Genomic DNA, 26,831 nt, shown 5'->3' on the forward strand with positions numbered 1-26,831 from the left:
AATTCTGATTGTAACAGACGCTATATAAATAAAGATTGATTGAAAGAATCACAAGTTATAACTTTTTGTGCTTCCTGACAAGCTTTTTCGGAGGGGCGTAAACTAAAGATCGAAACACACAGATCGAAACACACACACAGGCAATACATTAATTAAAGAGGGACACAGGCTACAATAAACAACTGTCAATTATGTGATGGACAATGATTGAATTCAATTTTTTTTTGGTGTTTAGTTGACATGAATAAATAATTTGATATGAGTAAATCTTTTCCTTGAACCTTCTCTTCGGCTACATGCATCCATGCACAGAAGATCTGTTCCATGTCCTGACAGATATACACAAAACTGCCATTTTTCCATTAAATTTGTACTGTTGTGTCATGAGACACATTTTATATTCTAAATTAACTTTTGTAATGTTTTTTTTTTTTTTAATTTATGGACAAGATTACAAATATGTTTTATATATAGTCCCTTCAATATGCTCTTTAAAGTGTAATGACTAAAACCAAAGTTTTTAAAGAAGCATTTATTTTGGATTTAAAACAAAGAGTGGTCATTTCTGATGTATACAAATACATACAAGTCCATAGACATACAGTACATATTCCAATTAGGTTTGTGACTTACAAAACATATTTTAAGTTTGAACAGCAGTATTAGTCAGTAGTCCAGTTTGTTTTTATCTGTACAATAACATGGAAAGATGTATATATATATGTGTGTGTGTGTGTGTGTGTGTGTGTGTGTGTGTGTGTGTGTGTGTGTTTATGTGTGTGTGTATATATATAAATCCAAATTAACACGAGGTGCGATTCAACTGAAGGATCAATGTTGATAGTTGAATCATTGATAAAGTTTCCTCCTTGTTTGTTACCCAGCCAAACTGCAAACACTGCTCCGACAGACATGCAGTTGTTGTCACTTCTTCATGATAGAAGAGATATCCAGAAACATGCTCTAAAAAGACAAAGAGACAAGTCCATCTTAATCCCTGACAATGGAATTTATTATAAGGCATGACATTAATTATTTAACATGTATTCTGAACCTAAATATTTTATTTAATTGAATCCTAATTCTTCACCAGACTAATAAAAACAAGCATTGCCATTTTAATCATTATTGCTATTATTCTAAATTTTCTCGTTGTTTCTTGTATTCTTGGAAAACTATTATGAATCCAGTTAGTCATGTAAATCACAGCTGGCAGCCCTTCTTGTTCCTTATTACATGCACACAACCCTCAATCAACCTTTCTAAATGTACACAACTGATAGAGCTTTTTCAGTGACACTGACTTTATTGTTGTAATAGTATGCCTGTTTTTAACTGTGTAAATAGAAATATTTTGGATACCTTGAAAGAAGAATATGTGGAAAGGAGAAATTTCTATTTGGCCAGACTGGGTGTAAATTTCATATAGTGTATTTCATACCAAAAATGTGAAAAATGTGTTTGAGCTATTCAACCCATGAGAAACCAATGACGCTATACTTGCCATAGACATTCTTCGGCCAGCCGGTGGCATTATTGGCATGTCTCCCTGTAATGAGCCCAGTTCATCAGATTCCTCTGAGGTATGTAAGGATGGACTTGTAGAGTTACTGATAGAAGACAAGCTCTCTGATGGTGGTCTGTTCAAAAAGCTCGTCTTCCTGGGGTTTGGTATGAGGACTTCATTCATCACTGAATCCTTTCGCTCCTCTTTTTGTGCATCCCTTGACCTTAGGATGTTATGTAATAACTGAGTTTCCGAATGGTTAGAAAGAGGGAGTCCTACATCACGTGTATCATCTTCGTGGTTTGTTGTACTACCTCCACCAATTGAAAAAGAAGAGATCCACTCTGGGTTGTTTTCTGCCTTGAAAGTGTTCATTTCCTCACTGATTAGGGGGGCTTGAATTTGTAAGTTCTCAACACACCCAGTTGGCTTAGGTTGCAGGCTACGGTTGGGTCTTTGTATGTCCTGGCTGGATTTAAGGCCAGCATTACAATAAGAAAATTTCATGGCTACCTCTGGAATCACTTTCAGTGTTTGAGTCAAAGGCCCATTGTGAGGTGATACACTGCTAATGACACAAAGTTGTGGTAAGGAGGCTTTCTTCTTGGACTTGAAAATCAAACTGTCATCGTCTCTGTATAGCTCTCCATATAGTATCCCTTTAATTTTCCTTATGCCTAGGTGTGATATTTCAAAAATGTTGAGTAAAAGTGAAATACCAGCAATGGCAATCATGAAGACCATGAAAATGCTCTTCTCTGTGGGCCTAGAGATGTAACAGTCTACACTGTTGGGACAGGGCATCCTCTCACACTTATAAAGTGGGTCCAATTGAACACCGTAGAGGAAATACTGGCCAAGAAGGAAACAGATTTCCACCACAGAGCGAGTAAGGATATGGATAATGTAAGTTCTCAACAAAGAACCTTTAAGAGGGGCCTTCTTCACTTTCTTCTGTTCATCCAGCCTTCTCAATTCTCTCTCTGCACGCCTCTGTTCCTCCATTGCTAATTCAGCCTCATCCAACTCCTCCTTTAGCTGGATACGCCTGCGGTGGCGCTCTTTCTCAAGAGCTCGGATGCAATAAAGGGCATGGCCCATATAGACCAAAGAGGGTGCAGAGACAAAGATAACCTGCAGGACCCAGAAGCGAATAAGCGAGATAGGGAAGGCACGGTCATAGCAGACAGCTTTGCATCCTGGTTGGTCAGTGTTACAGATGAACTCAGACAGCTCATCATCCCACACATCTTCAGCAGCTGCTCCCAATATCAGCATGCGGAAAATGAAGAGTATGGTCAGCCATATTTTGCCCACGATGGTGGAATGTATGTGAACCTCTTCTAGGATGCTGCCAAGCAGGTTCCAGTCCCCCATGGTTAACTTCTTCTGCTTCAGTGCCACATGTTCTCAAACTGCTAAGATATAATATTCACAAAAAAAAAGAGCCTTAGAGTTAAAAGTTGAACAAAACAAGGAAAAAAGAAAAAAAGATTTGTCATGTAACCAATAATTTCTGAAGACGATTTCTCTTTATTATTACTGTAGATCACATTTTCTTTCCTTTCTGTGACTTTCTGAATATACAAGTTTGTAGAGCAACATTTTAGAAATAAAATTATAAAAAAACATATAAGATAGAAGATGAAATGCGTAAGAAAAGTTAGAAATTTGTTTGACCAGTAACACACTTAACAAGCAATATAAAAATGTTTATTTCTCTGAGACCACACATAAAATGGGAGAAAATAAGAGAATGGGAGGTGGTTAATTAATTCAAATGTTAAAAAGTGTAAAACAAATGTGGCTCTGCCATTATTTTTTAACCACACTATAACATCCTTAAGATCATAACATTTTGACAGCTTCATTTGCTGCTATGAAAGAAACAATACCCTCAAATAAAAATAAAACATGAACAAATAAGTAACTGTCCTTTTTTCTGTGTCCTGCAAGGAATTTGACTCTAAAAATTACTATTTAGATTAATTGTAACTTTTTCCCACATAGAACCATTACTTGATAAGGAACTACTTTTCTATGTTGAGATTTAATGGAACAAACATTTAAAAAAGAAAAAAAATCCTTGATTTTACAGCACTTACATGTGACTGGTCTAGATTGTTTCTTCTTCTCTATGAACATCTCATAATAGCAGTAAAAGGTCCTTGCATTTACCCCATGGAGGTGTGCAGTGGTCCTCCAGCCCCCATCTAGCGGCTTTGCCCATCCTCTGTCCATTTGTGTGAGATTTCCTGTGTTACATGCAGGGTTCACAGGATGTTTGCATCGATCATGTTCTGACTGCACAAAGCTTCTCCTATCCCCTCCTTTCTCCCATGCCAGTTCTGCCAACTGCCACCAGCACTGTCAATATCATATATCAATATCATATATTTATTATTTTTAATGTTTAGATACACATTCATTGAATAAAAGAAAAATGTTACAATGGGGATTAACGTGTACTGACTGCACTTAATTCTCAACATAGATCGTAGTTTAAATGCACATATGTCACCTAAAGCATGCATTTTATTGTGGAATGTGGGGGTGTTACACATGTCAGACCATGTACATGCATGCATGACTGCCCTGCCTCCCAGAGGTATAAATACACTCCACAATAATAAAGCATGGACCATTTAAAGGTTGTGTGTGTTTGTGCGTGTGTGTGTGTGTGTGTGTATATATATATATATACAGTATATATATATATATATATATATACACAGTGTGTATATATATATATATATATATATATATATATATATATATATATATATATATATATTGCTGCAGGATTTAGCATATCCCAGGAAGTGGAAGGTGAGGTGATGGGGGGAGGGAGGGGGGGTGTCTCTTGCATTTTTAGTGGAATGAACAGAAAACAGAGCAATTGAAAATTTGTAAGGGTGTGAGGGTGTGAACATTTGATCAGAGTCATTGAATATCATTAGAAACATTAGTTAAACACAATCAGGAACTGATTTGTATAGTAGTAACTACTACGACTGTAATGGGAGGATAGTGCTTGTCTGCATAAAATAACTATTTATGCCTTCGGGGTCTTTAATTAGATTTCCATCACATTTTGACAGAGTCAATGGTGCATTGATTTAATTTTCCCTTCAGAAGCTGTGGTCAGACAGATGTCACACCAGGATCACTGGGTTACACAACCACCACTGGCTGCTTCAGCACTTGACTTTTCAATATAAAATGACTATATATATATATATATATATATATATATATATATACACACACGTATATATATATATATCTGTGTGTGTGTGTGTGTGTGTGTGTGTGTGTGATATATATATATATATATATATATATATATATATATATATATATATATATATATATATATCATGGCCCTCTTTTTGGCTGTCCCTGTAATTCCCAATCGGCCAAAGGCTTTACAGAGGGAGCGTCCTGCAAAGCCTCTACAGCCAACTTCTATGGGCTCATAGAAGGTCCTCCAGCCCCTGCCCCTGCACTCCTCCACCAGCTCCTGATACTTGGCACATTTCCTTTCGTTGGCTTCCTCAATCCGCTCTTCCCAGGGCACTGTAAGCTCCAGCATGATCAGGTGTTTCGAAGCCTCTGAGATGATGATCATGTCTGGCCGTAGAGATGTTGTTACGATGTGCTGGGGGAATAACAGTTGTTTTCCCAGGTCAACGTGCAGTTGCCAATCAGTAGCTGTGTGGAGGAGTCCCGTTGTTATCTGTGGGCCTGCACGAGGTCTCTCTCCAGCTTTTATGAAGGAGATTGCCTTCTTCGGAGCATGATGGTGTTTGCTGGTGCTAATGGCCAAGGCTATACTCTCAGCCACTGCTTTGAGTACCTGGTCGTGGCACCAGTGATAGCGACCATCAGCCAGGGACTTTGGGCAGCTGCTAAGGAGATGTTCCAGGGAGCCTCTTCCGGAGCAAAGGGAACAGGTGGGTGTCTCACTCTTTCCCCACGCATGGAGGTTTGCTGGGCTGGGGAGGGCATCGTAGACTGCCGCCACAAGGAACCGGACGCGGTGGAAGTCTGCCTGCATGATGTTTGACCAGGTAGCTGTAACGCGCTCTCCCACCTTGTCCATGTCCCCTGCTGCCGGAGTCCCACTGCCCTACCCACTCGCTCTTCCTCCACGCCTGCTCGGACCTCCTCCTGAAGTAGGTGGTTTCTCTCTTTGCCCCGGGCATGGCTGACTTGGGTCTTTGGGAAGTAGCCCAAGCCTGTTCTTCCTGTTGCCACGGCCCCAACTAGTGCCTTTTGCTTTAGGCGTGACTCAGCCACATCCACTGGCTTTTCTGCCTTCCACCTCCTTCCTGTCTTCACCTCAATCCCGGCTGATGACACCTTGCAGTCCCTGGAGTCTCTGTACTGTAGGGTTTCTCTTGTGCGTGCCACCTTAAATTCTTCAGTGAGCCCACTGAAGGGTAGCTGCAGGGTGTTACTTGTCCCGTACAGTGCATCGCTGTTGAGGCTGCGAGGAAGACCCAGCCATCTGCGCAGAAAGCTGCTGATCTTCCTTTCAAAGGATTCCACTGTTGTTACTGGGACTACGTACACGAGGAGAGGCCACAGGACTCTGGGAAGGATGGAGTACTGGTAGATCCAGGCTTTAAATCTACCAGGCAGGCCAGACTTGTCCACCTTAGTGAGCCACCCTCCAAGCTCTTCCATAGACTTCTGGATAGCAGCAGTGTCCTTCAGGCTGGAGTCAAAGAGCTTTCCCAGGCTCTTGACTGGTTGCTCCGTGATCGATGGAATTACGGTTCCTGAGATTGAGAATCGGAATTTGTCCACCACTTTCCCCTTCTTCAGTACCATGGACCTTGACTTGGTGGGCTTAAAACTCATCCTAGCCCATAGGATGAGTCTCTTCAAACCCTGCAAGATCCACCTACACCCTGGGACTGATGTTGTTGTGACGGTAAGGTCGTCCATGTAGGCTCTTATGGGGGGCTGTCGGGCACCTGATCTGGATAGAGGCCCTCTGGACTCCACCTCAGCCGCCTTTACCACCATATTCATCGCCAGTACGAAGAGAACGGAGATGGTACAGCCTGTTATTATTCCTTTCTCAAGGTGATGCCAGTCTGCGGTTACTGACCCTGAAGTGACCCTGAGCCTGAACTTATTATCGTAATTCAGAATCAGGTCCTTGATCTTACTGGGAACATGGTGTAGGTGTAGCGCAAGCTCAACTAGCTTGTGTGGGATGGACCAGTAGGCGTTAGTCAGGTCCAACCACAAAACCGCTAGTTCTCCTTTGCTCTCCTGGGCCTCTCTGATGAGCTGTGTGACTACACCATTGTGCTCTAGACAGCCGGGGACACCAGGGATCCCACCCTTCTGCACTGAAGTGTCGGTGTAGTTGTTCTTGAGGAGAAACTCGGTCAGTCTTCGGGAGACGATGCTAAAAAACACCTTCCCTTCCACACTCAGTAGTGAGATAGTCCGAAACTGGTTGATGTTTTTCGAGTCCTCCTCCTTGGGTATCCAAAGTCCCTCAGCACACCTCCACTGGTCGGCTACTCTCCCCCTTCGCCAGATCACTTTCAAGGCCTTCCACAGATGCTGGAGAATTTCTGGACAGCGCTTGTAGACGAGGTAAGGTACACCACTGGGGCCCGGGGAAGATGCAGAACGGGCTGCCTTGATGACTTCTTCAACCTCCTTCAAACTAGGCTCTGCCAGCTTGAACTCTGCCGATGGTGGGGCAGGGCTGATGAGTGCTCTGTTGGGTCCTAGGTCTTGACCCCTCAGTGGGTCGCTCATGGTGTTTTGGAGGAAGCGATTCACTTCCTCCCTTGAGCACTCAAGTCGGCCACTCCGCTTGTCCCCGAGCAGCTGTTTAGAAAACCGGAAGGGATTGGCAATGAAGGCTGCTCGCTTCCTGGCTCTCTCTCTCCCGCGCCTCCTGTGCCACTCTGCTCTGCGGAGAGTTTTCAACTTCTTCCGCAGGATGTTATACAGCTCTTTTAAAGCTTGCTTGTCCCCATCAGAAGCTCTCTTGAACTGTGTCTTGAGGGTTCGCAGCTCCTTGCGCAGTTGGTGTATCTTAAAGGACCTACGATTCATGGTGTAAGAGGTGGTCTCAGTGTTGCCCTTCTCGATCCGTCCAAATCTTTCTGAGCCATAGCTGACGATGATGGTACTTATCGCCTGGAATCTGCTGTTGACATCTCCTTTGGCTGTGGCTTGGATGATGTTGGACACATCCTCATCAAACTGCAGCCACTCACTCCGTCTATTTGCTGGGGGCCACTTAATCCGCTGCTGTTGAACTACTCTGTTAGGGTTGGGAGGCTCCGGTACGTGGAGGGACTGGGATCTGTGGGTTGCCTCCTGTCCGGGCTCCTCCTGCGTCTTACCAGGTCCAGGACCTGTGCGTTGCACCTCAACCTCCCGCTCCAGACATTTCATTCTGGCCTGATGGATCTTTAAGCCACGATGGTTCTTGCACAGCTTGCTGCAGATACATGTTACTGTCGTAGTCATTTCCATTGCAGGGGTCATTAACGTTAGGTCCGTCCGATTGGAGATCTCATCCTCCCCCCCTCTCGGATCTCCTGGGGGTGTTTCTCTGTAGGGCTTTCCGTAGCTTGTTTGGGTTCCTACTCGCGAAAGATACAGGCTGGGGTGCTAACCCATACTGTCCCGGGCGCCATCTTTCCGAGCTGCCAACTGTCTTTCCAGTAGTCGACCAAACTGTTCTTGGTTGTCACCTAGTCTTTCCTAGGGGTCACTGGCTCTGCCAGACGTAAACTTAAAAGATACGTCTCCTGGATGCACTGGGACACATCATCAGTGATGTATCCTGGGTTCATAGGGTGTTTCGGGTCTCACAACATCATACACCCTCGCCCAGGCGACCCAGCCGGGGTGATCAAGACCCGGCTTGTGTCCCAGTAGCAATATATACTTACAATATATATACCTACACCGAAGCGGCTCTTAGCTCAGTGTTCTAATATCCGCAATAAGAAGCTGCTATCACAGCTACAGATTGATGAGGCACGGCGGTGTGCCTCACCCATGGTACAAAATATGCTACAGCAGGGGGAGCCAGTGGAAAATGGCATCTTCTACAGTTCAAACACCGAGGTGACAAAGTAAGAGTTTTCTGAAAAGCGACCCATGCTAGGTGAGGCCAGGGACTTCCTGAGAACAGTACCCATCAGTGCACTAACCACCAAGGACAGAGACTCCTCCAGATGAAAGCAGAAGTGTAGTCCAGCATGGCAGCATTGGGGATCAACGGGATAAAGGAACTTTCTATTGATTGGGAATAGAACCTGGGCATTCTGTAGGTAAACAGCTCAAAACAGTTTTCCATCTATTCCTAATGTCAGTTGGAAAACACGACGGATGTACTATATTTGCCCGCTGGTCTGCGCCTTTTCGCTCTTTTGTGCAATAGTGGTGTTCTGGGTCCGTCCAGCCACCACCAGGGCCCTTCCAGGCCCCTCCAGGAACCTCTTGATTTTCTAAGCCAGGACACCTCACCTGCAGTCAAACTACTGAAAGGAAACTGTCTTCAAAAGGACAGGTCAGCATCCCTGGAGAAGGACAAGGAAGAACCTCAAAATGGCAGCCGTGGGGATTAAAGTGAAAAGGAAGTTTGCATTGGCCGGGAATCGGACCCGGGTCTCCCGCGTGGCAGGCGAGAATTCTTCCATTGAACCACCAATGCTTGAAAAGCGTCCTTAAGAACCTCAAAAGTCAATCGGAGACCACCAATTTATACAACACGTAACGTGTAAATTTAAACTTACATTGCAAGCAGTTAACAGAAAAGGGAAAAAGCCTCTCTCCCATTCCCCTCAAATGCACTAACAGGCACACAATCAAACACACAGTTTGTCGGGAAACTGATTTAGTACACATGCCAGGCCAGTAGGGGTCTCTAGGTTCTGACCTGGGAGATCTTCTTTCTTTCCTTTATTACCTCTTCTGATTGATTTTGCTGCTGCAATCCTGTTTGATTTTTGACTTTAATGAACACTGGGCAATTTTGAGAAAAGGAACAATCTTCTGGTACTCTGTGTCACATCTTTTAAACACAAACGAGTACCTTCTGACAGGAAGAAGCTCCCTGCTCCGCACTTACAGACCTGCTTCTTTCTGGTTTTGAGCCAGGGACCTGCCGCGTGTGAGGCAAACACGATAACTACTACACTAGAGAAACCGGACATCGATGGCACATAAATGTACACACAAAACACATTCACCGGTTATAGCAATGGTCGATGTAGAATAAAACTGCAACCTGTCAGGTTGTTGTATAAATGCAGGCAACATGGTGGCGAGGTTGATCTGTGGCAGGATCTCAAGCGGAACTGTGACACACTCGAAAGAGTCTGAGGGGTGACAGCCGGTGATTGGGAGAAAAAAAAGGTATCTCCTCCTCAGGGAATCGAACCCCGCTCTTCCGCGTGACAGGCAGAGATACTGTCCATTATACTGACTAGGAGCACGGTCAGTTGACTAAATTGGTGACTGCAAATCGACCCTCACTTGTGAAAACTTTTCCTTTTTCATTGATGTAGTTAAAGCATAGCAACTGTACTGTTTGAGTTTCTTGAAGACGTTCCACCTCCCATCCACGAGGCTTCATCAGTTTGAGCTGACTGTTTGGGAGTTCCAGCTACTTGTACTCTTCAGGAGCCATTAACACATTTGGAGCTTCAATCAGCCTGGATGTTGGTTTCTCCACCCCGCATTTTGCAGGTCATTGAAACTGTACCTGACACAATGGGATTTGTTAGTAGCCAAGGGAGAATGGCCTCTTCTCACGATGTGTGAATACGTTGTACGTTATTATCCTCAAACGAGTGTCCTTTGTCCTTCAGATGCAGGTGAACTGCTTTGTCCTGGCCTGAGGAGTTGGCTCTTCCATGTTATGTCATTTGCGTGTGGAGCGGTGATTTAGTCTCCCTGCTGCACAGGTCTTGGCATTCGTTGTTACACTGGACTGCCTTCACTACTTTACTTTGTTTGTGTCTCGATGTTTTGTCCCTTGGGTGGCCTCGGTATCAGGATGTTGGAGGGCTTGAGATGCACAGCCCTGTCATGTTTGTTGAAAATCCTCCTCCTCTCTTTCTGCTCTGGGTGTTTTAGAGGATTTGATGAAGGGCCAACCAGGGTAGCCACAGGCTTGGAGTGCTGTCTTAATGTGGTTCTATTATTCCTCCTTTCCCTCTGTTCTGCTGGACATGTTCTGGGCCTGGTGGTGTAAGGTTCTGATGAAATCTAGCTTGGGCTTCATCTAAACAACAATTATGAAGAGAACCGATGACAAAGCACAGCCCTGCCAAAGTCAAACATACACTGGGAACAGGTCTGACTTACTGCCAGCAATGCGAAGCAAAGTCCTGCTCCGCTGGTATTGTCGTGGAAGATTTTGTCCAAAAGCACTCTGGATAAGTTTTGAAATGAAAAGTCACTAATCACTGATCGGGAAGTACGTTTATATTGTGCAATCTGGAGACAGTAAAACTCCAGTACCTCTCCAGAAAAGTGCCTCCCTGAAGGGAAAATTCAGACAGCACATATACTACAGTGAGCATTTCTAAAAAGGTGACATTACCAGCCTGATTGGGGAACTATTCCTGTCTGGCTGCCAGCCAGGTAGTGTTCATTTACAGATGTCTTTACAGGCTCCCAGCTCTTGCTGACCATTGCATGTTTTCCAGTAACTGAGGCTTTTGACCTCAACAATCTCTTTAAATAGCCAGGCACTTGAATGTGCACCCAAACACATCCACCAGGCATACTACGGTTGGATAAATGACAGAACTATGGCCCGTAAGATTGTCCCATAAATGCGGGCAATAAGGTGGCGAGGATGCTCTGTGTCCTAAATTTGCTGCGGGATCTATAGTGGGGCCCAGAGGAGCGTTGGCCGAGGCCTTTCTGAACTGGGACCAGCTCTATTTTCTCAACAAGAGTGTGTCCATAGAACCACACATCAATACTGCCGTTGCCCCAGAACAAGAAAAAAAAAAAAAACGCTCAGACACATGCTACATGCAAAAAAATAAAAAAGCCAAAGACTGGATGCCAGTGGAAAATGGCATCTTCTACAGTTCAAACACCGAGGTGACAAAGTAAGAGTTTTCTGAAAAGCGACCCATGCTAGGTGAGGCCAGGGACTTCCTGAGAACAGTACCCATCAGTGCACTAACCACCAAGGACAGAGACTCCTCCAGATGAAAGCAGAAGTGTAGTCCAGCATGGCAGCATTGGGGATCAACGGGATAAAGGAACTTTCTATTGATTGGGAATAGAACCTGGGCATTCTGTAGGTAAACAGCTCAAAACAGTTTTCCATCTATTCCTAATGTCAGTTGGAAAACCCGACGGATGTACTATATTTGCCCGCTGGTCTGCGCCTTTTCGCTCTTTTGTGCAATAGTGGTGTTCTGGGTCCGTCCAGCCACCACCAGGGCCCTTCCAGGCCCCTCCAGGCCCCTCTTGATTTTCTAAGCCAGGACACCTCACCTGCAGTCAAACTACTGAAAGGAAACTGTCTTCAAAAGGACAGGTCAGCATCCCTGGAGAAGGACAAGGAAGAACCTCAAAATGGCAGCCGCGGGGATTAAAGTGAAAAGGAAGTTTGCATTGGCCGGGAATCGGACCCGGGTCTCCCGCGTGGCAGGCGAGAATTCTTCCATTGAACCACCAATGCTTGAAAAGCGTCCTTAAGAACCTCAAAAGTCAATCGGAGACCACCAATTTATACAACACGTAACGTGTAAATTTAAACTTACATTGCAAGCAGTTAACAGAAAAGGGAAAAAGCCTCTCTCCCATTCCCCTCAAATGCACTAACAGGCACACAATCAAACACACAGTTTGTCGGGAAACTGATTTAGTACACATGCCAGGCCAGTAGGGGTCTCTAGGTTCTGACCTGGGAGATCTTCTTTCTTTCCTTTATTACCTCTTCTGATTGATTTTGCTGCTGCAATCCTGTTTGATTTTTGACTTTAATGAACACTGGGCAATTTTGAGAAAAGGAACAATCTTCTGGTACTCTGTGTCACATCTTTTAAACACAAACGAGTACCTTCTGACAGGAAGAAGCTCCCTGCTCCGCACTTACAGACCTGCTTCTTTCTGGTTTTGAGCCAGGGACCTGCCGCGTGTGAGGCAAACACGATAACTACTACACTAGAGAAACTGGACATCGATGGCACATAAATGTACACACAAAACACATTCACCGGTTATAGCAATGGTCGATGTAGAATAAAACTGCAACCTGTCAGGTTGTTGTATAAATGCAGGCAACATGGTGGCGAGGTTGATCTGTGGCAGGATCTCAAGCGGAACTGTGACACACTCGAAAGAGTCTGAGGGGTGACAGCCGGTGATTGGGAGAAAAAAAAGGTATCTCCTCCTCAGGGAATCGAACCCCGCTCTTCCGCGTGACAGGCAGAGATACTGTCCATTATACTGACTAGGAGCACGGTCAGTGACTAAATTGGTGACTGCAAATCGACCCTCACTTGTGAAAACTTTTCCTTTTTCATTGATGTAGTTAAAGCATAGCAACTGTACTGTTTGAGTTTCTTGAAGACGTTCCACCTCCCATCCACGAGGCTTCATCAGTTTGAGCTGACTGTTTGGGAGTTCCAGCTACTTGTACTCTTCAGGAGCCATTAACACATTTGGAGCTTCAATCAGCCTGGATGTTGGTTTCTCCACCCCGCATTTTGCAGGTCATTGAAACTGTACCTGACACAATGGGATTTGTTAGTAGCCAAGGGAGAATGGCCTCTTCTCACGATGTGTGAATACGTTGTACGTTATTATCCTCAAACGAGTGTCCTTTGTCCTTCAGATGCAGGTGAACTGCTTTGTCCTGGCCTGAGGAGTTGGCTCTTCCATGTTATGTCATTTGCGTGTGGAGCGGTGATTTAGTCTCCCTGCTGCACAGGTCTTGGCATTCGTTGTTACACTGGACTGCCTTCACTACTTTACTTTGTTTGTGTCTCGATGTTTTGTCCCTTGGGTGGCCTCGGTATCAGGATGTTGGAGGGCTTGAGATGCACAGCCCTGTCATGTTTGTTGAAAATCCTCCTCCTCTCTTTCTGCTCTGGGTGTTTTAGAGGATTTGATGAAGGGCCAACCAGGGTAGCCACAGGCTTGGAGTGCTGTCTTAATGTGGTTCTATTATTCCTCCTTTCCCTCTGTTCTGCTGGACATGTTCTGGGCCTGGTGGTGTAAGGTTCTGATGAAATCTAGCTTGGGCTTCATCTAAACAACAATTATGAAGAGAACCGATGACAAAGCACAGCCCTGCCAAAGTCAAACATACACTGGGAACAGGTCTGACTTACTGCCAGCAATGCGAAGCAAAGTCCTGCTCCGCTGGTATTGTCGTGGAAGATTTTGTCCAAAAGCACTCTGGATAAGTTTTGAAATGAAAAGTCACTAATCACTGATCGGGAAGTACGTTTATATTGTGCAATCTGGAGACAGTAAAACTCCAGTACCTCTCCAGAAAAGTGCCTCCCTGAAGGGAAAATTCAGACAGCACATATACTACAGTGAGCATTTCTAAAAAGGTGACATTACCAGCCTGATTGGGGAACTATTCCTGTCTGGCCGCCAGCCAGGTAGTGTTCATTTACAGATGTCTTTACAGGCTCCCAGCTCTTGCTGACCATTGCATGTTTTCCAGTAACTGAGGCTTTTGACCTCAACAATCTCTTTAAATAGCCAGGCACTTGAATGTGCACCCAAACACATCCACCAGGCATACTACGGTTGGATAAATGACAGAACTATGGCCCGTAAGATTGTCCCATAAATGCGGGCAATAAGGTGGCGAGGATGCTCTGTGTCCTAAATTTGCTGCGGGATCTATAGTGGGGCCCAGAGGAGCGTTGGCCGAGGCCTTTCTGAACTGGGACCAGCTCTATTTTCTCAACAAGAGTGTGTCCATAGAACCACACATCAATACTGCCGTTGCCCCAGAACAAGAAAAAAAAAAAACGCTCAGACACATGCAACATGCAAAAAAATAAAAAAGCCAAAGACTGGATGCCAGTGGAAAATGGCATCTTCTACAGTTCAAACACCGAGGTGACAAAGTAAGAGTTTTCTGAAAAGCGACCCATGCTAGGTGAGGCCAGGGACTTCCTGAGAACAGTACCCATCAGTGCACTAACCACCAAGGACAGAGACTCCTCCAGATGAAAGCAGAAGTGTAGTCCAGCATGGCAGCATTGGGGATCAACGGGATAAAGGAACTTTCTATTGATTGGGAATAGAACCTGGGCATTCTGTAGGTAAACAGCTCAAAACAGTTTTCCATCTATTCCTAATGTCAGTTGGAAAACACGACGGATGTACTATATTTGCCCGCTGGTCTGCGCCTTTTCGCTCTTTTGTGCAATAGTGGTGTTCTGGGTCCGTCCAGCCACCACCAGGGCCCTTCCAGGCCCCTCCAGGAACCTCTTGATTTTCTAAGCCAGGACACCTCACCTGCAGTCAAACTACTGAAAGGAAACTGTCTTCAAAAGGACAGGTCAGCATCCCTGGAGAAGGACAAGGAAGAACCTCAAAATGGCAGCCGCGGGGATTAAAGTGAAAAGGAAGTTTGCATTGGCCGGGAATCGGACCCGGGTCTCCCGCGTGGCAGGCGAGAATTCTTCCATTGAACCACCAATGCTTGAAAAGCGTCCTTAAGAACCTCAAAAGTCAATCGGAGACCACCAATTTATACAACACGTAACGTGTAAATTTAAACTTACATTGCAAGCAGTTAACAGAAAAGGGAAAAAGCCTCTCTCCCATTCCCCTCAAATGCACTAACAGGCACACAATCAAACACACAGTTTGTCGGGAAACTGATTTAGTACACATGCCAGGCCAGTAGGGGTCTCTAGGTTCTGACCTGGGAGATCTTCTTTCTTTCCTTTATTACCTCTTCTGATTGATTTTGCTGCTGCAATCCTGTTTGATTTTTGACTTTAATGAACACTGGGCAATTTTGAGAAAAGGAACAATCTTCTGGTACTCTGTGTCACATCTTTTAAACACAAACGAGTACCTTCTGACAGGAAGAAGCTCCCTGCTCCGCACTTACAGACCTGCTTCTTTCTGGTTTTGAGCCAGGGACCTGCCGCGTGTGAGGCAAACACGATAACTACTACACTAGAGAAACCGGACATCGATGGCACATAAATGTACACACAAAACACATTCACCGGTTATAGCAATGGTCGATGTAGAATAAAACTGCAACCTGTCAGGTTGTTGTATAAATGCAGGCAACATGGTGGCGAGGTTGATCTGTGGCAGGATCTCAAGCGGAACTGTGACACACTCGAAAGAGTCTGGGGGTGACAGCCGGTGATTGGGAGAAAAAAAAGGTATCTCCTCCTCAGGGAATCGAACCCCGCTCTTCCGCGTGACAGGCAGAGATACTGTCCATTATACTGACTAGGAGCACGGTCAGTTGACTAAATTGGTGACTGCAAATCGACCCTCACTTGTGAAAACTTTTCCTTTTTCATTGATGTAGTTAAAGCATAGCAACTGTACTGTTTGAGTTTCTTGAAGACGTTCCACCTCCCATCCACGAGGCTTCATCAGTTTGAGCTGACTGTTTGGGAGTTCCAGCTACTTGTACTCTTCAGGAGCCATTAACACATTTGGAGCTTCAATCAGCCTGGATGTTGGTTTCTCCACCCCGCATTTTGCAGGTCATTGAAACTGTACCTGACACAATGGGATTTGTTAGTAGCCAAGGGAGAATGGCCTCTTCTCACGATGTGTGAATACGTTGTACGTTATTATCCTCAAACGAGTGTCCTTTGTCCTTCAGATGCAGGTGAACTGCTTTGTCCTGGCCTGAGGAGTTGGCTCTTCCATGTTATGTCATTTGCGTGTGGAGCGGTGATTTAGTCTCCCTGCTGCACAGGTCTTGGCATTCGTTGTTACACTGGACTGCCTTCACTACTTTACTTTGTTTGTGTCTCGATGTTTTGTCCCTTGGGTGGCCTCGGTATCAGGATGTTGGAGGGCTTGAGATGCACAGCCCTGTCATGTTTGTTGAAAATCCTCCTCCTCTCTTTCTGCTCTGGGTGTTTTAGAGGATTTGATGAAGGGCCAACCAGGGTAGCCACAGGCTTGGAGTGCTGTCTTAATGTGGTTCTATTATTCCTCCTTTCCCTCTGTTCTGCTGGACATGTTCTGGGCCTGGTGGTGTAAGGTTCTGATGAAATCTAGCTTGGGCTTCATCTAAACAACAATTATGAAGAGAACCGATGACAAAGCACAGCCCTGCCAAAGTCAAACATACACTGGGAACAGGTCTGACTTACTGCCAGCAATGCGAAGCAAAGTCCTGCTCCGCTGGTATTGTCGTGGAAGATTTTGTCCAAAAGCACTCTGGATAAGTTTTGAAATGAAAAGTCACTAATCACTGATCGGGAAGTACGTTTATATTGTGCAATCTGGAGACAGTAAAACTCCAGTACCTCTCCAGAAAAGTGCCTCCCTGAAGGGAAAATTCAGACAGCACATATACTACAGTGAGCATTTCTAAAAAGGTGACATTACCAGCCTGATTGGGGAACTATTCCTGTCTGGCCGCCAGCCAGGTAGTGTTCATTTACAGATGTCTTTACAGGCTCCCAGCTCTTGCTGACCATTGCATGTTTTCCAGTAACTGAGGCTTTTGACCTCAACAATCTCTTTAAATAGCCAGGCACTTGAATGTGCACCCAAACACATCCACCAGGCATACTACGGTTGGATAAATGACAGAACTATGGCCCGTAAGATTGTCCCATAAATGCGGGCAATAAGGTGGCGAGGATGCTCTGTGTCCTAAATTTGCTGCGGGATCTATAGTGGGGCCCAGAGGAGCGTTGGCCGAGGCCTTTCTGAACTGGGACCAGCTCTATTTTCTCAACAAGAGTGTGTCCATAGAACCACACATCAATACTGCCGTTGCCCCAGAACAAGAAAAAAAACAAAAACGCTCAGACACATGCTACATGCAAAAAAATAAAAAAGCCAAAGACTGGATGCCAGTGGAAAATGGCATCTTCTACAGTTCAAACACCGAGGTGACAAAGTAAGAGTTTTCTGAAAAGCGACCCATGCTAGGTGAGGCCAGGGACTTCCTGAGAACAGTACCCATCAGTGCACTAACCACCAAGGACAGAGACTCCTCCAGATGAAAGCAGAAGTGTAGTCCAGCATGGCAGCATTGGGGATCAACGGGATAAAGGAACTTTCTATTGATTGGGAATAGAACCTGGGCATTCTGTAGGTAAACAGCTCAAAACAGTTTTCCATCTATTCCTAATGTCAGTTGGAAAACACGACGGATGTACTATATTTGCCCGCTGGTCTGCGCCTTTTCGCTCTTTTGTGCAATAGTGGTGTTCTGGGTCCGTCCAGCCACCACCAGGGCCCTTCCAGGCCCCTCCAGGCACCTCTTGATTTTCTAAGCCAGGACACCTCACCTGCAGTCAAACTACTGAAAGGAAACTGTCTTCAAAAGGACAGGTCAGCATCCCTGGAGAAGGACAAGGAAGAACCTCAAAATGGCAGCCGCGGGGATTAAAGTGAAAAGGAAGTTTGCATTGGCCGGGAATCGGACCCGGGTCTCCCGCGCGGGGATCGAGAGTTGTTTAGCTAAACGGCCCTAAACCGTTTCCCATTCATTTTCAATGGTAGTGCTAAACCACTACGGACGCAATATATTTCCGGCCGCTATCATCCCGTGGCGCTGTTCTGCCGTTTCTATGAAGAGCGGCTCCTCTCCGGAAAGTTCATTCTTTAGTAAACTTCGCTGAAGGTAAGTTTGGGATTCATTTCCTACTAAATTAATGAAGAAACTTTTCGTAATTGTGCATAGGCTGTGGTCAATTTTGTCCTAAATTAGCAAGGAACGTGTTATAATTGGCCCTAAATTATAATGTACTGTATTTGTCATGCTACAATATACTCATATCTTGTCAAGCTAGTTTTTCATAAATTAAATTACACGATAGTGATGAATGAACTTGTTCATATTTTATATTCAAGTAACCGATTTACTTGTCGTGGCACTGAAATCTCGGTATTATTATTATTATTACTATAATTATTATTAGTAGTAATATTAGTAGTGGTAGTATTACATTTTATTACATCAAATTTGTGTTTTTGTTTCCAATGTCTTTGAGAGGGGATACTGTCCTCCTGCCCCCCCCCCCCCCCCAACATGTTCTCTCTCACACACACAGACACACACACCTACACACACACACACACACACACACACACACCATCACTTTCCAGTCTTTTCCTCACTAGCCACACCAGGTACTGACCTTCTGAACTCCTGAATCGACACCCCAACAACCTTGATCTTACACTTTCACACCTACATGATAATTGCATGTGTGCACACTCACAAACACAAACACACACACACACACACAGAGCTTTACACATGGTACCACACTTTATCTTTTACTGGCCTAAGATTCCTTTGATCACATTTATCAGGTGTGATTTGAAAAATGGGTGGAACTGTTTTATCAGTGTCTAATAAAAATGAGAAAATTAATAGACATTTTTCCTTTATGTCAGCTCAACATGCAGAAGCAATTCGCCTTTTTCCCTGGAAAACTTCGGGTTGTGTTCCGCAAGGGGCCTCTTGGGTTTCTCCTCCAGGAGCCATCTGATGAAGCCAAACGGGTGAGTTCTACTCCTCAGGACAAGTCTGCGGCCATGAGGGAGGACCTCGTGCGGCAGAACGCTTTGGCCGTCATCCGACAAAGAGGGGGGGATCCCTCAGATAAGATGGAGGTGCAGGGAGACTATGTCCTGCAGTTTGGTAAATATAAAGGGAAGTCATTCAGATGGCTTTTGGAGAATGACGTAGGATACACCGTGTATCTTATCAAGAACGTGCGGAGTGAGGAAGCTGCAGGTCTCTGTATGGCTGACAGCCACAGTAAGGACAGCCTACAGTCATTTGTGAGTTATGCCCTCAGTTTCCATGAAATCCAGGCTCTTCTCACTTATGAGGCCGGAAGAGGGGATGGAGTGACTGCCTCATCTGAAGACGACCAGCTGGTTGGATTTGGTGCCCGAGCCAAGAGCACGTGGAAGGAGATCTGGGACAGCAGAGGTGATGGCTATGCCGATTTTGTCACAGGCAAGCGCTGCGTTCCAGGTACACGGATGTTCAGGTTGCAGCAGTACCTGCTGAAGAGGCAGCAGTCCACCACATCTTGCACACCTGCTGAGCATCCCATGAAGGCCCCAGCTGAGCCCCTGGGTATGCTAATTCCTTCATGTGACAAGTTCAACTTTGGGAAAAGGTTTTTTTCTTTTCTACTAATAACCTTTAGCCGGTATTTTTGTCTTTAACACAGCCATGGAGGAGGACGTAGAGATGGAAAGGGAGATGCTGAGCATCCATAACTCTGATCTGCAAGTCCAGAGCTGTAAATACACCGTTACCACATTTATTTCATGTCAGACAAACAAAGTCCATGCCGTATCTGATTTCTATTGTTTTTCTTTTCATCTCTGTGCAGATGCTATGCCAGTAGCAGCAGCCGCCATGCCGAGAGTGCCACCAGGAGCAAAGACAGGTTTCTGAAAAATAGGTTTCAGAGTTGGAGTTCCGTTCCTTTCCATGAAGAATTCCTCTCCAAATCTGAAACTTATCTTATTATTTTTGTGTTCTTGATGTTCCGGCCGAGTTCCTTTAATATTACTCTTCATATGTCGGTGTGATAATAACCGTCGTAAGGACTATGAATTGATCCGTGCAATGATGAACTGATATTGACTAGGAGGAGGGTAAGTGTTTGTTTTTGTTCTCTTTGCATGCTTCGTTGAAAAACAGTTTCGATGCACGGGGTACTAACACGCGAATGCATGTTTGTTGACCGAGTCACAATGCTCCTCCTGCTCGGCCTCGAGAGCGGTGATTAACATTGTCATTTCAATTGGTGTGAATGAGACGATTATACTGTTTTAATTTTAATTATGTAAAATTCTAAAAAGCAGGAGGAGTAACGATAAGGCTGCTTGAATTTCTACTAATAACGGCGTCTTCACAACTCATTGAATCTGAACTGACTAAACTAATGTTGTCTTTTTAGTTCCATCTGCCACACGCTCCAAAGCCCCACCTGGAGATACCGCTGAGCTACAGGCATCACTAGTTGATGGTAAAAACATTGTAATTCTGTTCATCCAATCAAGTGTTCTGCTAACTGCAGCTGCCTTAAATAAAGTAATTTCATTTTTGAAAATGACCGTACCTGCAGCTGTTCCAGCTTCACCAGGTGTGAAGAGGAAGAGACCTGTGCCCCTCCCTCCACAGCTGGCCTTCCTGGTGACAGAGACAGAGGGTCTCACAAAGGTAGAGGAGCCCCACTCAACTTCAGGTATGTTTTCTTTTTTTTTATTTAGGGCTGATGAACAACCTGATGTCTCTGTAAAGTACAGCTCACTGTTCTTTACATTTTGTCATCAGGTGAAGTGACTGTAATTTCTTAATAGCAAGTCTGCACTTGTTTTCAGGACCTGACTCTTGCACGGCACAGACCTCTGTCGGCAGAGTGCCTCCTTTGACGGACTCTACCGAAGATGAAAAGAGTGGTATGTTAAACCATGTACATTTCCCCCATTCCGTGGGGTGTTGAACAATAATAAAGTGTCCCGGGGTAATTCAAATTGACACGATTCTTTGTCACTGACATGGAAAAAATCTGACGTGTAAGCTCTGGAATGAAACCAAGTGTCCGAGGCGCGTGTTTGTTTCCTTGTATCGTGTGTTTATATCATGTGAGGGCGGGGGCACTGAAATTGTCTATTCAGTAATGATGACTTTATGTTGTTCAACTGTCTTCTTTACTATCCTAGTTCCCATAGCTCCTGTTCCCATGCCTGTCCCTGACCACGACATGAGCAAGTGGATCTGCTCACAACATCAAAAGCTGTGGATGAGGACGGAGCTTCAACAACTTGGGTTGTGGCCTGGGTCCCGACCAGTGCATAACCCTGGGAACGCAATTTCTCTTTGGCGTCTTCCTCCTCAGCCGGAGCTACTGGACATGGTGGCTGAGCTCCCGTCCCCCAACTTTTTTCAGCTCCATCCATTTTTCATTTGGAAGCCAGAGAGCCACATCATGGTCAGGTTGAGGAACAATGACATCCTGCCGTGCCTCCATAGCTGTCCTCGTCCTCAGGTGGTCTCTGCAGGCGTGGGCAGACCTCGAGTGATCGTCAGCGTCCGTGGCCAGTATTTTATCTTTTCCTCGTGACTCTGCTGCAAGGCCTGTCGCAAGAACTGGTTCACTGACAACCCTCGATGGGTGGAGAAGCTGCCCGTGCGCTTTACTAACCTTTTGCCTGCATTCCTGACTTACAAGAAGGCTGTGTGCAAGTCGGTAATGGATGAACTGCGGCGTTCTGGCAAGTCACCGACCGATATGGCGAACCAGGTGAATGAGCTCATGCACCTCAAGTATGAACGAGCTCACCTGGCATATCTGCACGCTGTACAGAACGTCAGGGATGCCGAGGCTGGGGCGTACGGACAGAGAACCATCGGCCAGTACGTGAGGATGGAAGATCGGCCACGTGCTTTCAGGTCATACGAGGACCAAGAAGGTTGGGGTGGGGTGTCTGTGTCCGGATTCTACCTGACTGACTGCCTGCTGGATGAGTTCAAGCGTCAACAGCCGTCTCTGACCAAGCTCCTCCAGGGCACGTTCGGGCAGGTTTTCAGGTCGGACCACACGAGGAAGATGGCAAGGAAGGTGACACTGGCATCTGGAGCCATGTCCAGTTTCGCAGTGATGAATGAGAACTGGCTCATTGTGTCCTGGGTGATGGTTCAGGCTGAGACAGAAAGGTCCTTGCAACCGATGTACCAAGGAATGGCCCAGAGGTACAGCGACGCTGGGGTGGAAAAGGCCGGCTACCACTGGATGGACAGGTGAGATCAGCGATCTTCTTTGTTTGCCGTCATTCAAACTGAAAAATGCTCTCTGCAAGTCATTGTCTTTGAAGAAATTTTATATTTAATGTTACAATTCTTCCTTTAGAGCTCATATTTCTATGTCTCTGCCTCGCATTTAGGGATTGCTGCGCTCCATTTAAGATCCCGGACTGCGTCCCTGGTGAACATCTGTGCTGGGATGCCTGGAAGACCACCCCTTCCATTGTTGCAGAAGCCACCTCTGGACTGCTGACCAACACCTGCGCCTCACGGGCACATTACAACAGCAGCATCGTTGTGAAACTAGACTTGTTTCACTGTATGAGGCGCTTTGGACGAGAGTGCACCTCTGAGCACCATCCTCTGTTCAGCCTTTTCTGCCAGCTCCTTTCTGCCGCCTTCTCTGTGGTCGATCAGGAAGACCTGAAGAGGCTCCATGATGCCTACGAGTTCTGCGGAATCCGTCCAGCCAACCCCACCAAACGGCACGTCCGAGAGCACTGCAGAACTAAAATTCCACAACCCAGCGAGCGGCTGGAGAGAGTGGAGAGAGTTCTGCAGCACTTTCACCTGGCCACGGACCCTAACGATGTCCCACTCTTCAAGCCATCCATGCTGAAGACGTGGCGCGTTCAGAGGGTTCACATCCTCCGTGGTTGCCTCAGTGACCCAGAACTGTCTGAGGGGATAATGTACAGGGACGGAGGGACCCTTCAGCTAAACCACGTAGCGGGCGAAGGTGCCAAAGTCCCCGTCTGGATCCCTGTCCGTGGTACATCTCAGCAGGAGGGCTACCATTTCCACCAGGCCCAGTGGGTCACGGATACGCAGGTCTCCCCTGAACTGTTCCAGGCCCAGGCCATGACCGGCGTTGTGCGGTGGAACTTTCAGCGACTGGTAGACATGAAGAAGCCCGGCGTCGTCCTCCCTGCTGTCTTTGACCCTGCCTTAATGTGGGAGTTGAACTCTGCTTCCATGGCAGTGACGGGACAAGACAAGTACCCTGCGTTTCGCCTCTCTGACAGAGACACTGGAGAAAGGTTTGGGCTGGAGTACAGAGAACCGGGCTGCCGTCCGGTCCCTCTGGACTGGACAAACACAAAATGCAGAAGAGGGATCCGCCTTCGGCTCTTGTGCCCCCTCCCGCTCCAGACGATGCTCCTGGCGCAACACCTTCCTCCAGCTGGGCAACACTGACTGCTGTGCCGTCGCTTCCCCCCTGCGCCACCTGTCAGCTTCCATCTCTCTGCTGCTGGACGTGTAAAGGAGATTCCAGCAGAGGATGACCAGGATCCTAAAAGATCAGTGGGTGGGTCAACGATAATCGTGTTTTTCAGAGTAGCATGTTGGAATTAAGGCGTTCGAATGATTGAAAATAAATAGATTTAGTTAGGTTGTGGTCAGTGTATCTCAATTTTTTGATGTGTTAAATATTACACTTTCTGTTATTAAGGGATCAATATTAATGTGTTTTCTCAATAGCCCATATCGCGATAATATGAGTTACTAAGGATGCATTATTGCTTTGTTTGTGTTCCAGACGTCTCTCGAGCTTTGCCCCTGCCGCTGAAGTCCTCGCCGAGGAGCGCCCGCACTGGACCCATAAAGACTGGTGGTCGAGTGTTTGTCTTGGACCACACACGCTGGACTCTTCCCATGAAAGACGCTATTGATAGTTTGCTGCAGTATCATCATGGGGAGAAGGACATCCTGAGGCTTGTGGATCGAGACTACGCAGACATGGTCCATCGGTCTGCGGCCGATCCTAACAGCTTGCTCCACCCCACAACCAGGTTTCACATATCCCGCTATGTGAAGCATCTGGCAAAGCTGTTGAACACCAGTTCTTCTCTGAACACCAGCCCAGAGAAGCTCCTGGAGACTCAACAGCTGTGGTACTCCTTGACAGAGGGCAGCAAAACAACCAGCGTTCCTGTAGTCACCATGGAGACAGCTGTTGTCACTCCTCCCACAGCCGCCCTGCCCACGCCTCTGACGCAGGACTCCATTGAAAAAATTGTGCAGGGCATTCTAGAGATGCAGCAGCAGCAGCAGCAGCAGCAGCACCGACCAGAGCAGAAGATGAGACAGACGAAAACCTGTCTCGCCTGTGGACAGCCCAAGTCTCGGTATGGGACTGATGGATCTTCCATCCACTTTTTCTATCAGCAGGGTCCTGTTCGCTACTTCTACTGCTCAAGGAAGGTGCATCAGACTTATGCTGCTGAGGGGCTCTCTGACCCCAGAATGCCCTTTGAACAATTTGCCGTGTCAGAGTTTTTCCAGAGGGAGCTGGAGGCCACCAAAAAGCGTGTGGAGGAAAAAGCTCAGAGACAGAGACTCGGCTCTCAGCCACCTGATCGCCTCTGCAGGTTCTGCCATTTGACTCTTAAACAGGGACCAAACAGCCCACATATACATACAGGGTTCCCTGGAGTGGCAGGTAAATACATTTACTGCCCATCCAAAGTCTTTTCTCTATATCGGGACAAGGGGATGGCCCGAGAGATGACTTGGAAAGAGTTTGTGGCCACTCCTTTCTTTGAGGCAGAGAGACGAAGATGGATGGAGGAAAGGACAAAATGAACTACATGCCAGGAATGCATGTTGCACTACTGTACATGGTTATGAAATGTAATGTTGCACTATTGTACATAGTTTTAGATTTAATGTTGCACTCTTGTACACACTTTGAGATTTAATGTTGCACTCTTGTACACACTTTGAGATTTAATGTTGCACTCTTGTACACAGTTTGAGATTTAATGTTGCACTCCTGTACACACTTTGAGATTTAATGTTGCACTCTTGTACACACTTTGAGATTTAATGTTGCACTGAGATTTAATGTTGCACTATTGTACATTGTTTTACATTTAATATTTAACTCCTGTACATAGTTTGAGATTTAATGTTTTATGAGTGTGTTTGTGTTTAAATAAAATTGAATTTCCCACATTGGTCCATACTGTTGTCAACATTTCTGTCTTCGCAAAAGCCAACTAAAGGCGGCAGAGTCCTGAATTGAAAACAATATCTAAAGAACTCAAGTATGATATTAACAACACTAATATTCTATCCGTCTATCCCCAACTGAATTAACTCCCCACCTATCTCATCAGATTATTTGCAGCAGAATAAGGAGATAACGTAGCATTTCCCTGTTCATATCTGCTACTTGCAATTTAGAATTTGTCAATTTTTCAAACACATATCTTCGAATTGATAATGCCCCAAGCTGGATTCGAACTCGCCCTCCGAGGTCTTCGGTAAGCTTCGATCTGATTGGCTGGTTCCCCATTACAACTATTCTCGACTGGCCCCCGCGTGCCTGGATGTTGGTTTCTCCACCCCGCATTTTGCAGGTCATTGAAACTGTACCTGACACAATGGGATTTGTTAGTAGCCAAGTGAGAATGGCCTCTTCTCACAATGTGTGAATACGTTGTACGTTATTATCCTCAAACGAGTGTCCTTTGTCCTTCAGATGCAGGTGAACTGCTTTGTCCTGGCCTGAGGAGTTGGCTCTTCCATGTTATGTCATTTGCGTGTGGAGCGGTGATTTAGTCTCCCTGCTGCACAGGTCTTGGCATTCGTTGTTACACTGGACTGCCTTCACTACTTTACTTTGTTTGTGTCTCGATGTTTTGTCCCTTGGGTGGCCTCGGTATCAGGATGTTGGAGGGCTTGAGATGCACAGCCCTGTCATGTTTGTTGAAAATCCTCCTTCTCTCTTTCTGCTCTGGGTGTTTTAGAGGATTTGATGAAGGGCCAACCAGGGTAGCCACAGGCTTGGAGTGCTGTCTTAATGTGGTTCTATTATTCCTCCTTTCCCTCTGTTCTGCCGGACATGTTCTGGGCCTGGTGGTGTAAGGTTCTGATGAAATCTAGCTTGGGCTTCATCTAAACAACAATTATGAGGAGAACCGATGACAAAGCACAGCCCTGCCAAAGTCAAACATACACTGGGAACAGGTCTGACTTACTGCCAGCAATGCGAAGCAAAGTCCTGCTCCGCTGGTATTGTCGTGGAAGATTTTGTCCAAAAGCACTCTGGATAAGTTTTGAAATGAAAAGTCACTAATCACTGATCGGGAAGTACGTTTATATTGTGCAATCTGGAGACAGTAAAACTCCAGTACCTCTCCAGAAAAGTGCCTCCCTGAAGGGAAAATTCAGACAGCACATATACTACAGTGAGCATTTCTAAAAAGGTGACATTACCAGCCTGATTGGGGAACTATTCCTGTCTGGCTGCCAGCCAGGTAGTGTTCATTTACAGATGTCTTTACAGGCTCCCAGCTCTTGCTGACCATTGCATGTTTT

General features: G+C 45.8%; 2 protein-coding genes and 3 non-coding genes across 5 annotated transcripts; all 5 read right to left on the bottom strand.

Annotated features, from left to right (window-relative positions):
- Positions 1-924: 924 nt before the first annotated feature.
- On the bottom strand, positions 925-3,702 carry LOC101064818 (gap junction alpha-10 protein-like). The gene is made up of 3 exons (XM_029832702.1): positions 3,613-3,702; positions 1,505-2,922; positions 925-963 (listed from the first exon to the last, which is right to left on the bottom strand). Exons 2-3 carry the CDS (start codon positions 2,882-2,884, stop codon positions 925-927), a joined length of 1,419 nt encoding a protein of 472 aa, XP_029688562.1. The 5' UTR covers positions 2,885-2,922; positions 3,613-3,702.
- Positions 3,703-4,594: 892 nt separating this feature from the next.
- Positions 4,595-7,945, bottom strand: LOC105419173 (uncharacterized). Its single transcript, XM_029832703.1, has 4 exons — positions 6,569-7,945; positions 5,542-6,223; positions 4,893-5,500; positions 4,595-4,645 (listed from the first exon to the last, which is right to left on the bottom strand). The coding sequence occupies exons 1-4, from the start codon at positions 7,943-7,945 to the stop codon at positions 4,595-4,597; spliced, it is 2,718 nt and encodes a 905-aa protein (XP_029688563.1).
- A 1,199-nt stretch (positions 7,946-9,144) lies between these two features.
- Positions 9,145-9,215, bottom strand: trnag-gcc (transfer RNA glycine (anticodon GCC)). Its single transcript has one exon. It is a non-coding gene; the product is annotated as a tRNA-Gly (tRNA).
- Positions 9,216-12,141: 2,926 nt separating this feature from the next.
- On the bottom strand, positions 12,142-12,212 carry trnag-gcc (transfer RNA glycine (anticodon GCC)). The gene has a single exon. It is a non-coding gene; the product is annotated as a tRNA-Gly (tRNA).
- Positions 12,213-15,135: 2,923 nt separating this feature from the next.
- trnag-gcc (transfer RNA glycine (anticodon GCC)) lies at positions 15,136-15,206 on the bottom strand. Its single transcript has one exon. It is a non-coding gene; the product is annotated as a tRNA-Gly (tRNA).
- Positions 15,207-26,831: the final 11,625 nt, after the last annotated feature.

Source organism: Takifugu rubripes, chromosome 2, assembly GCF_901000725.2.
Source record: "Takifugu rubripes chromosome 2, fTakRub1.2, whole genome shotgun sequence".
Classification (NCBI taxonomy): Eukaryota; Metazoa; Chordata; class Actinopteri; order Tetraodontiformes; family Tetraodontidae; genus Takifugu; species Takifugu rubripes.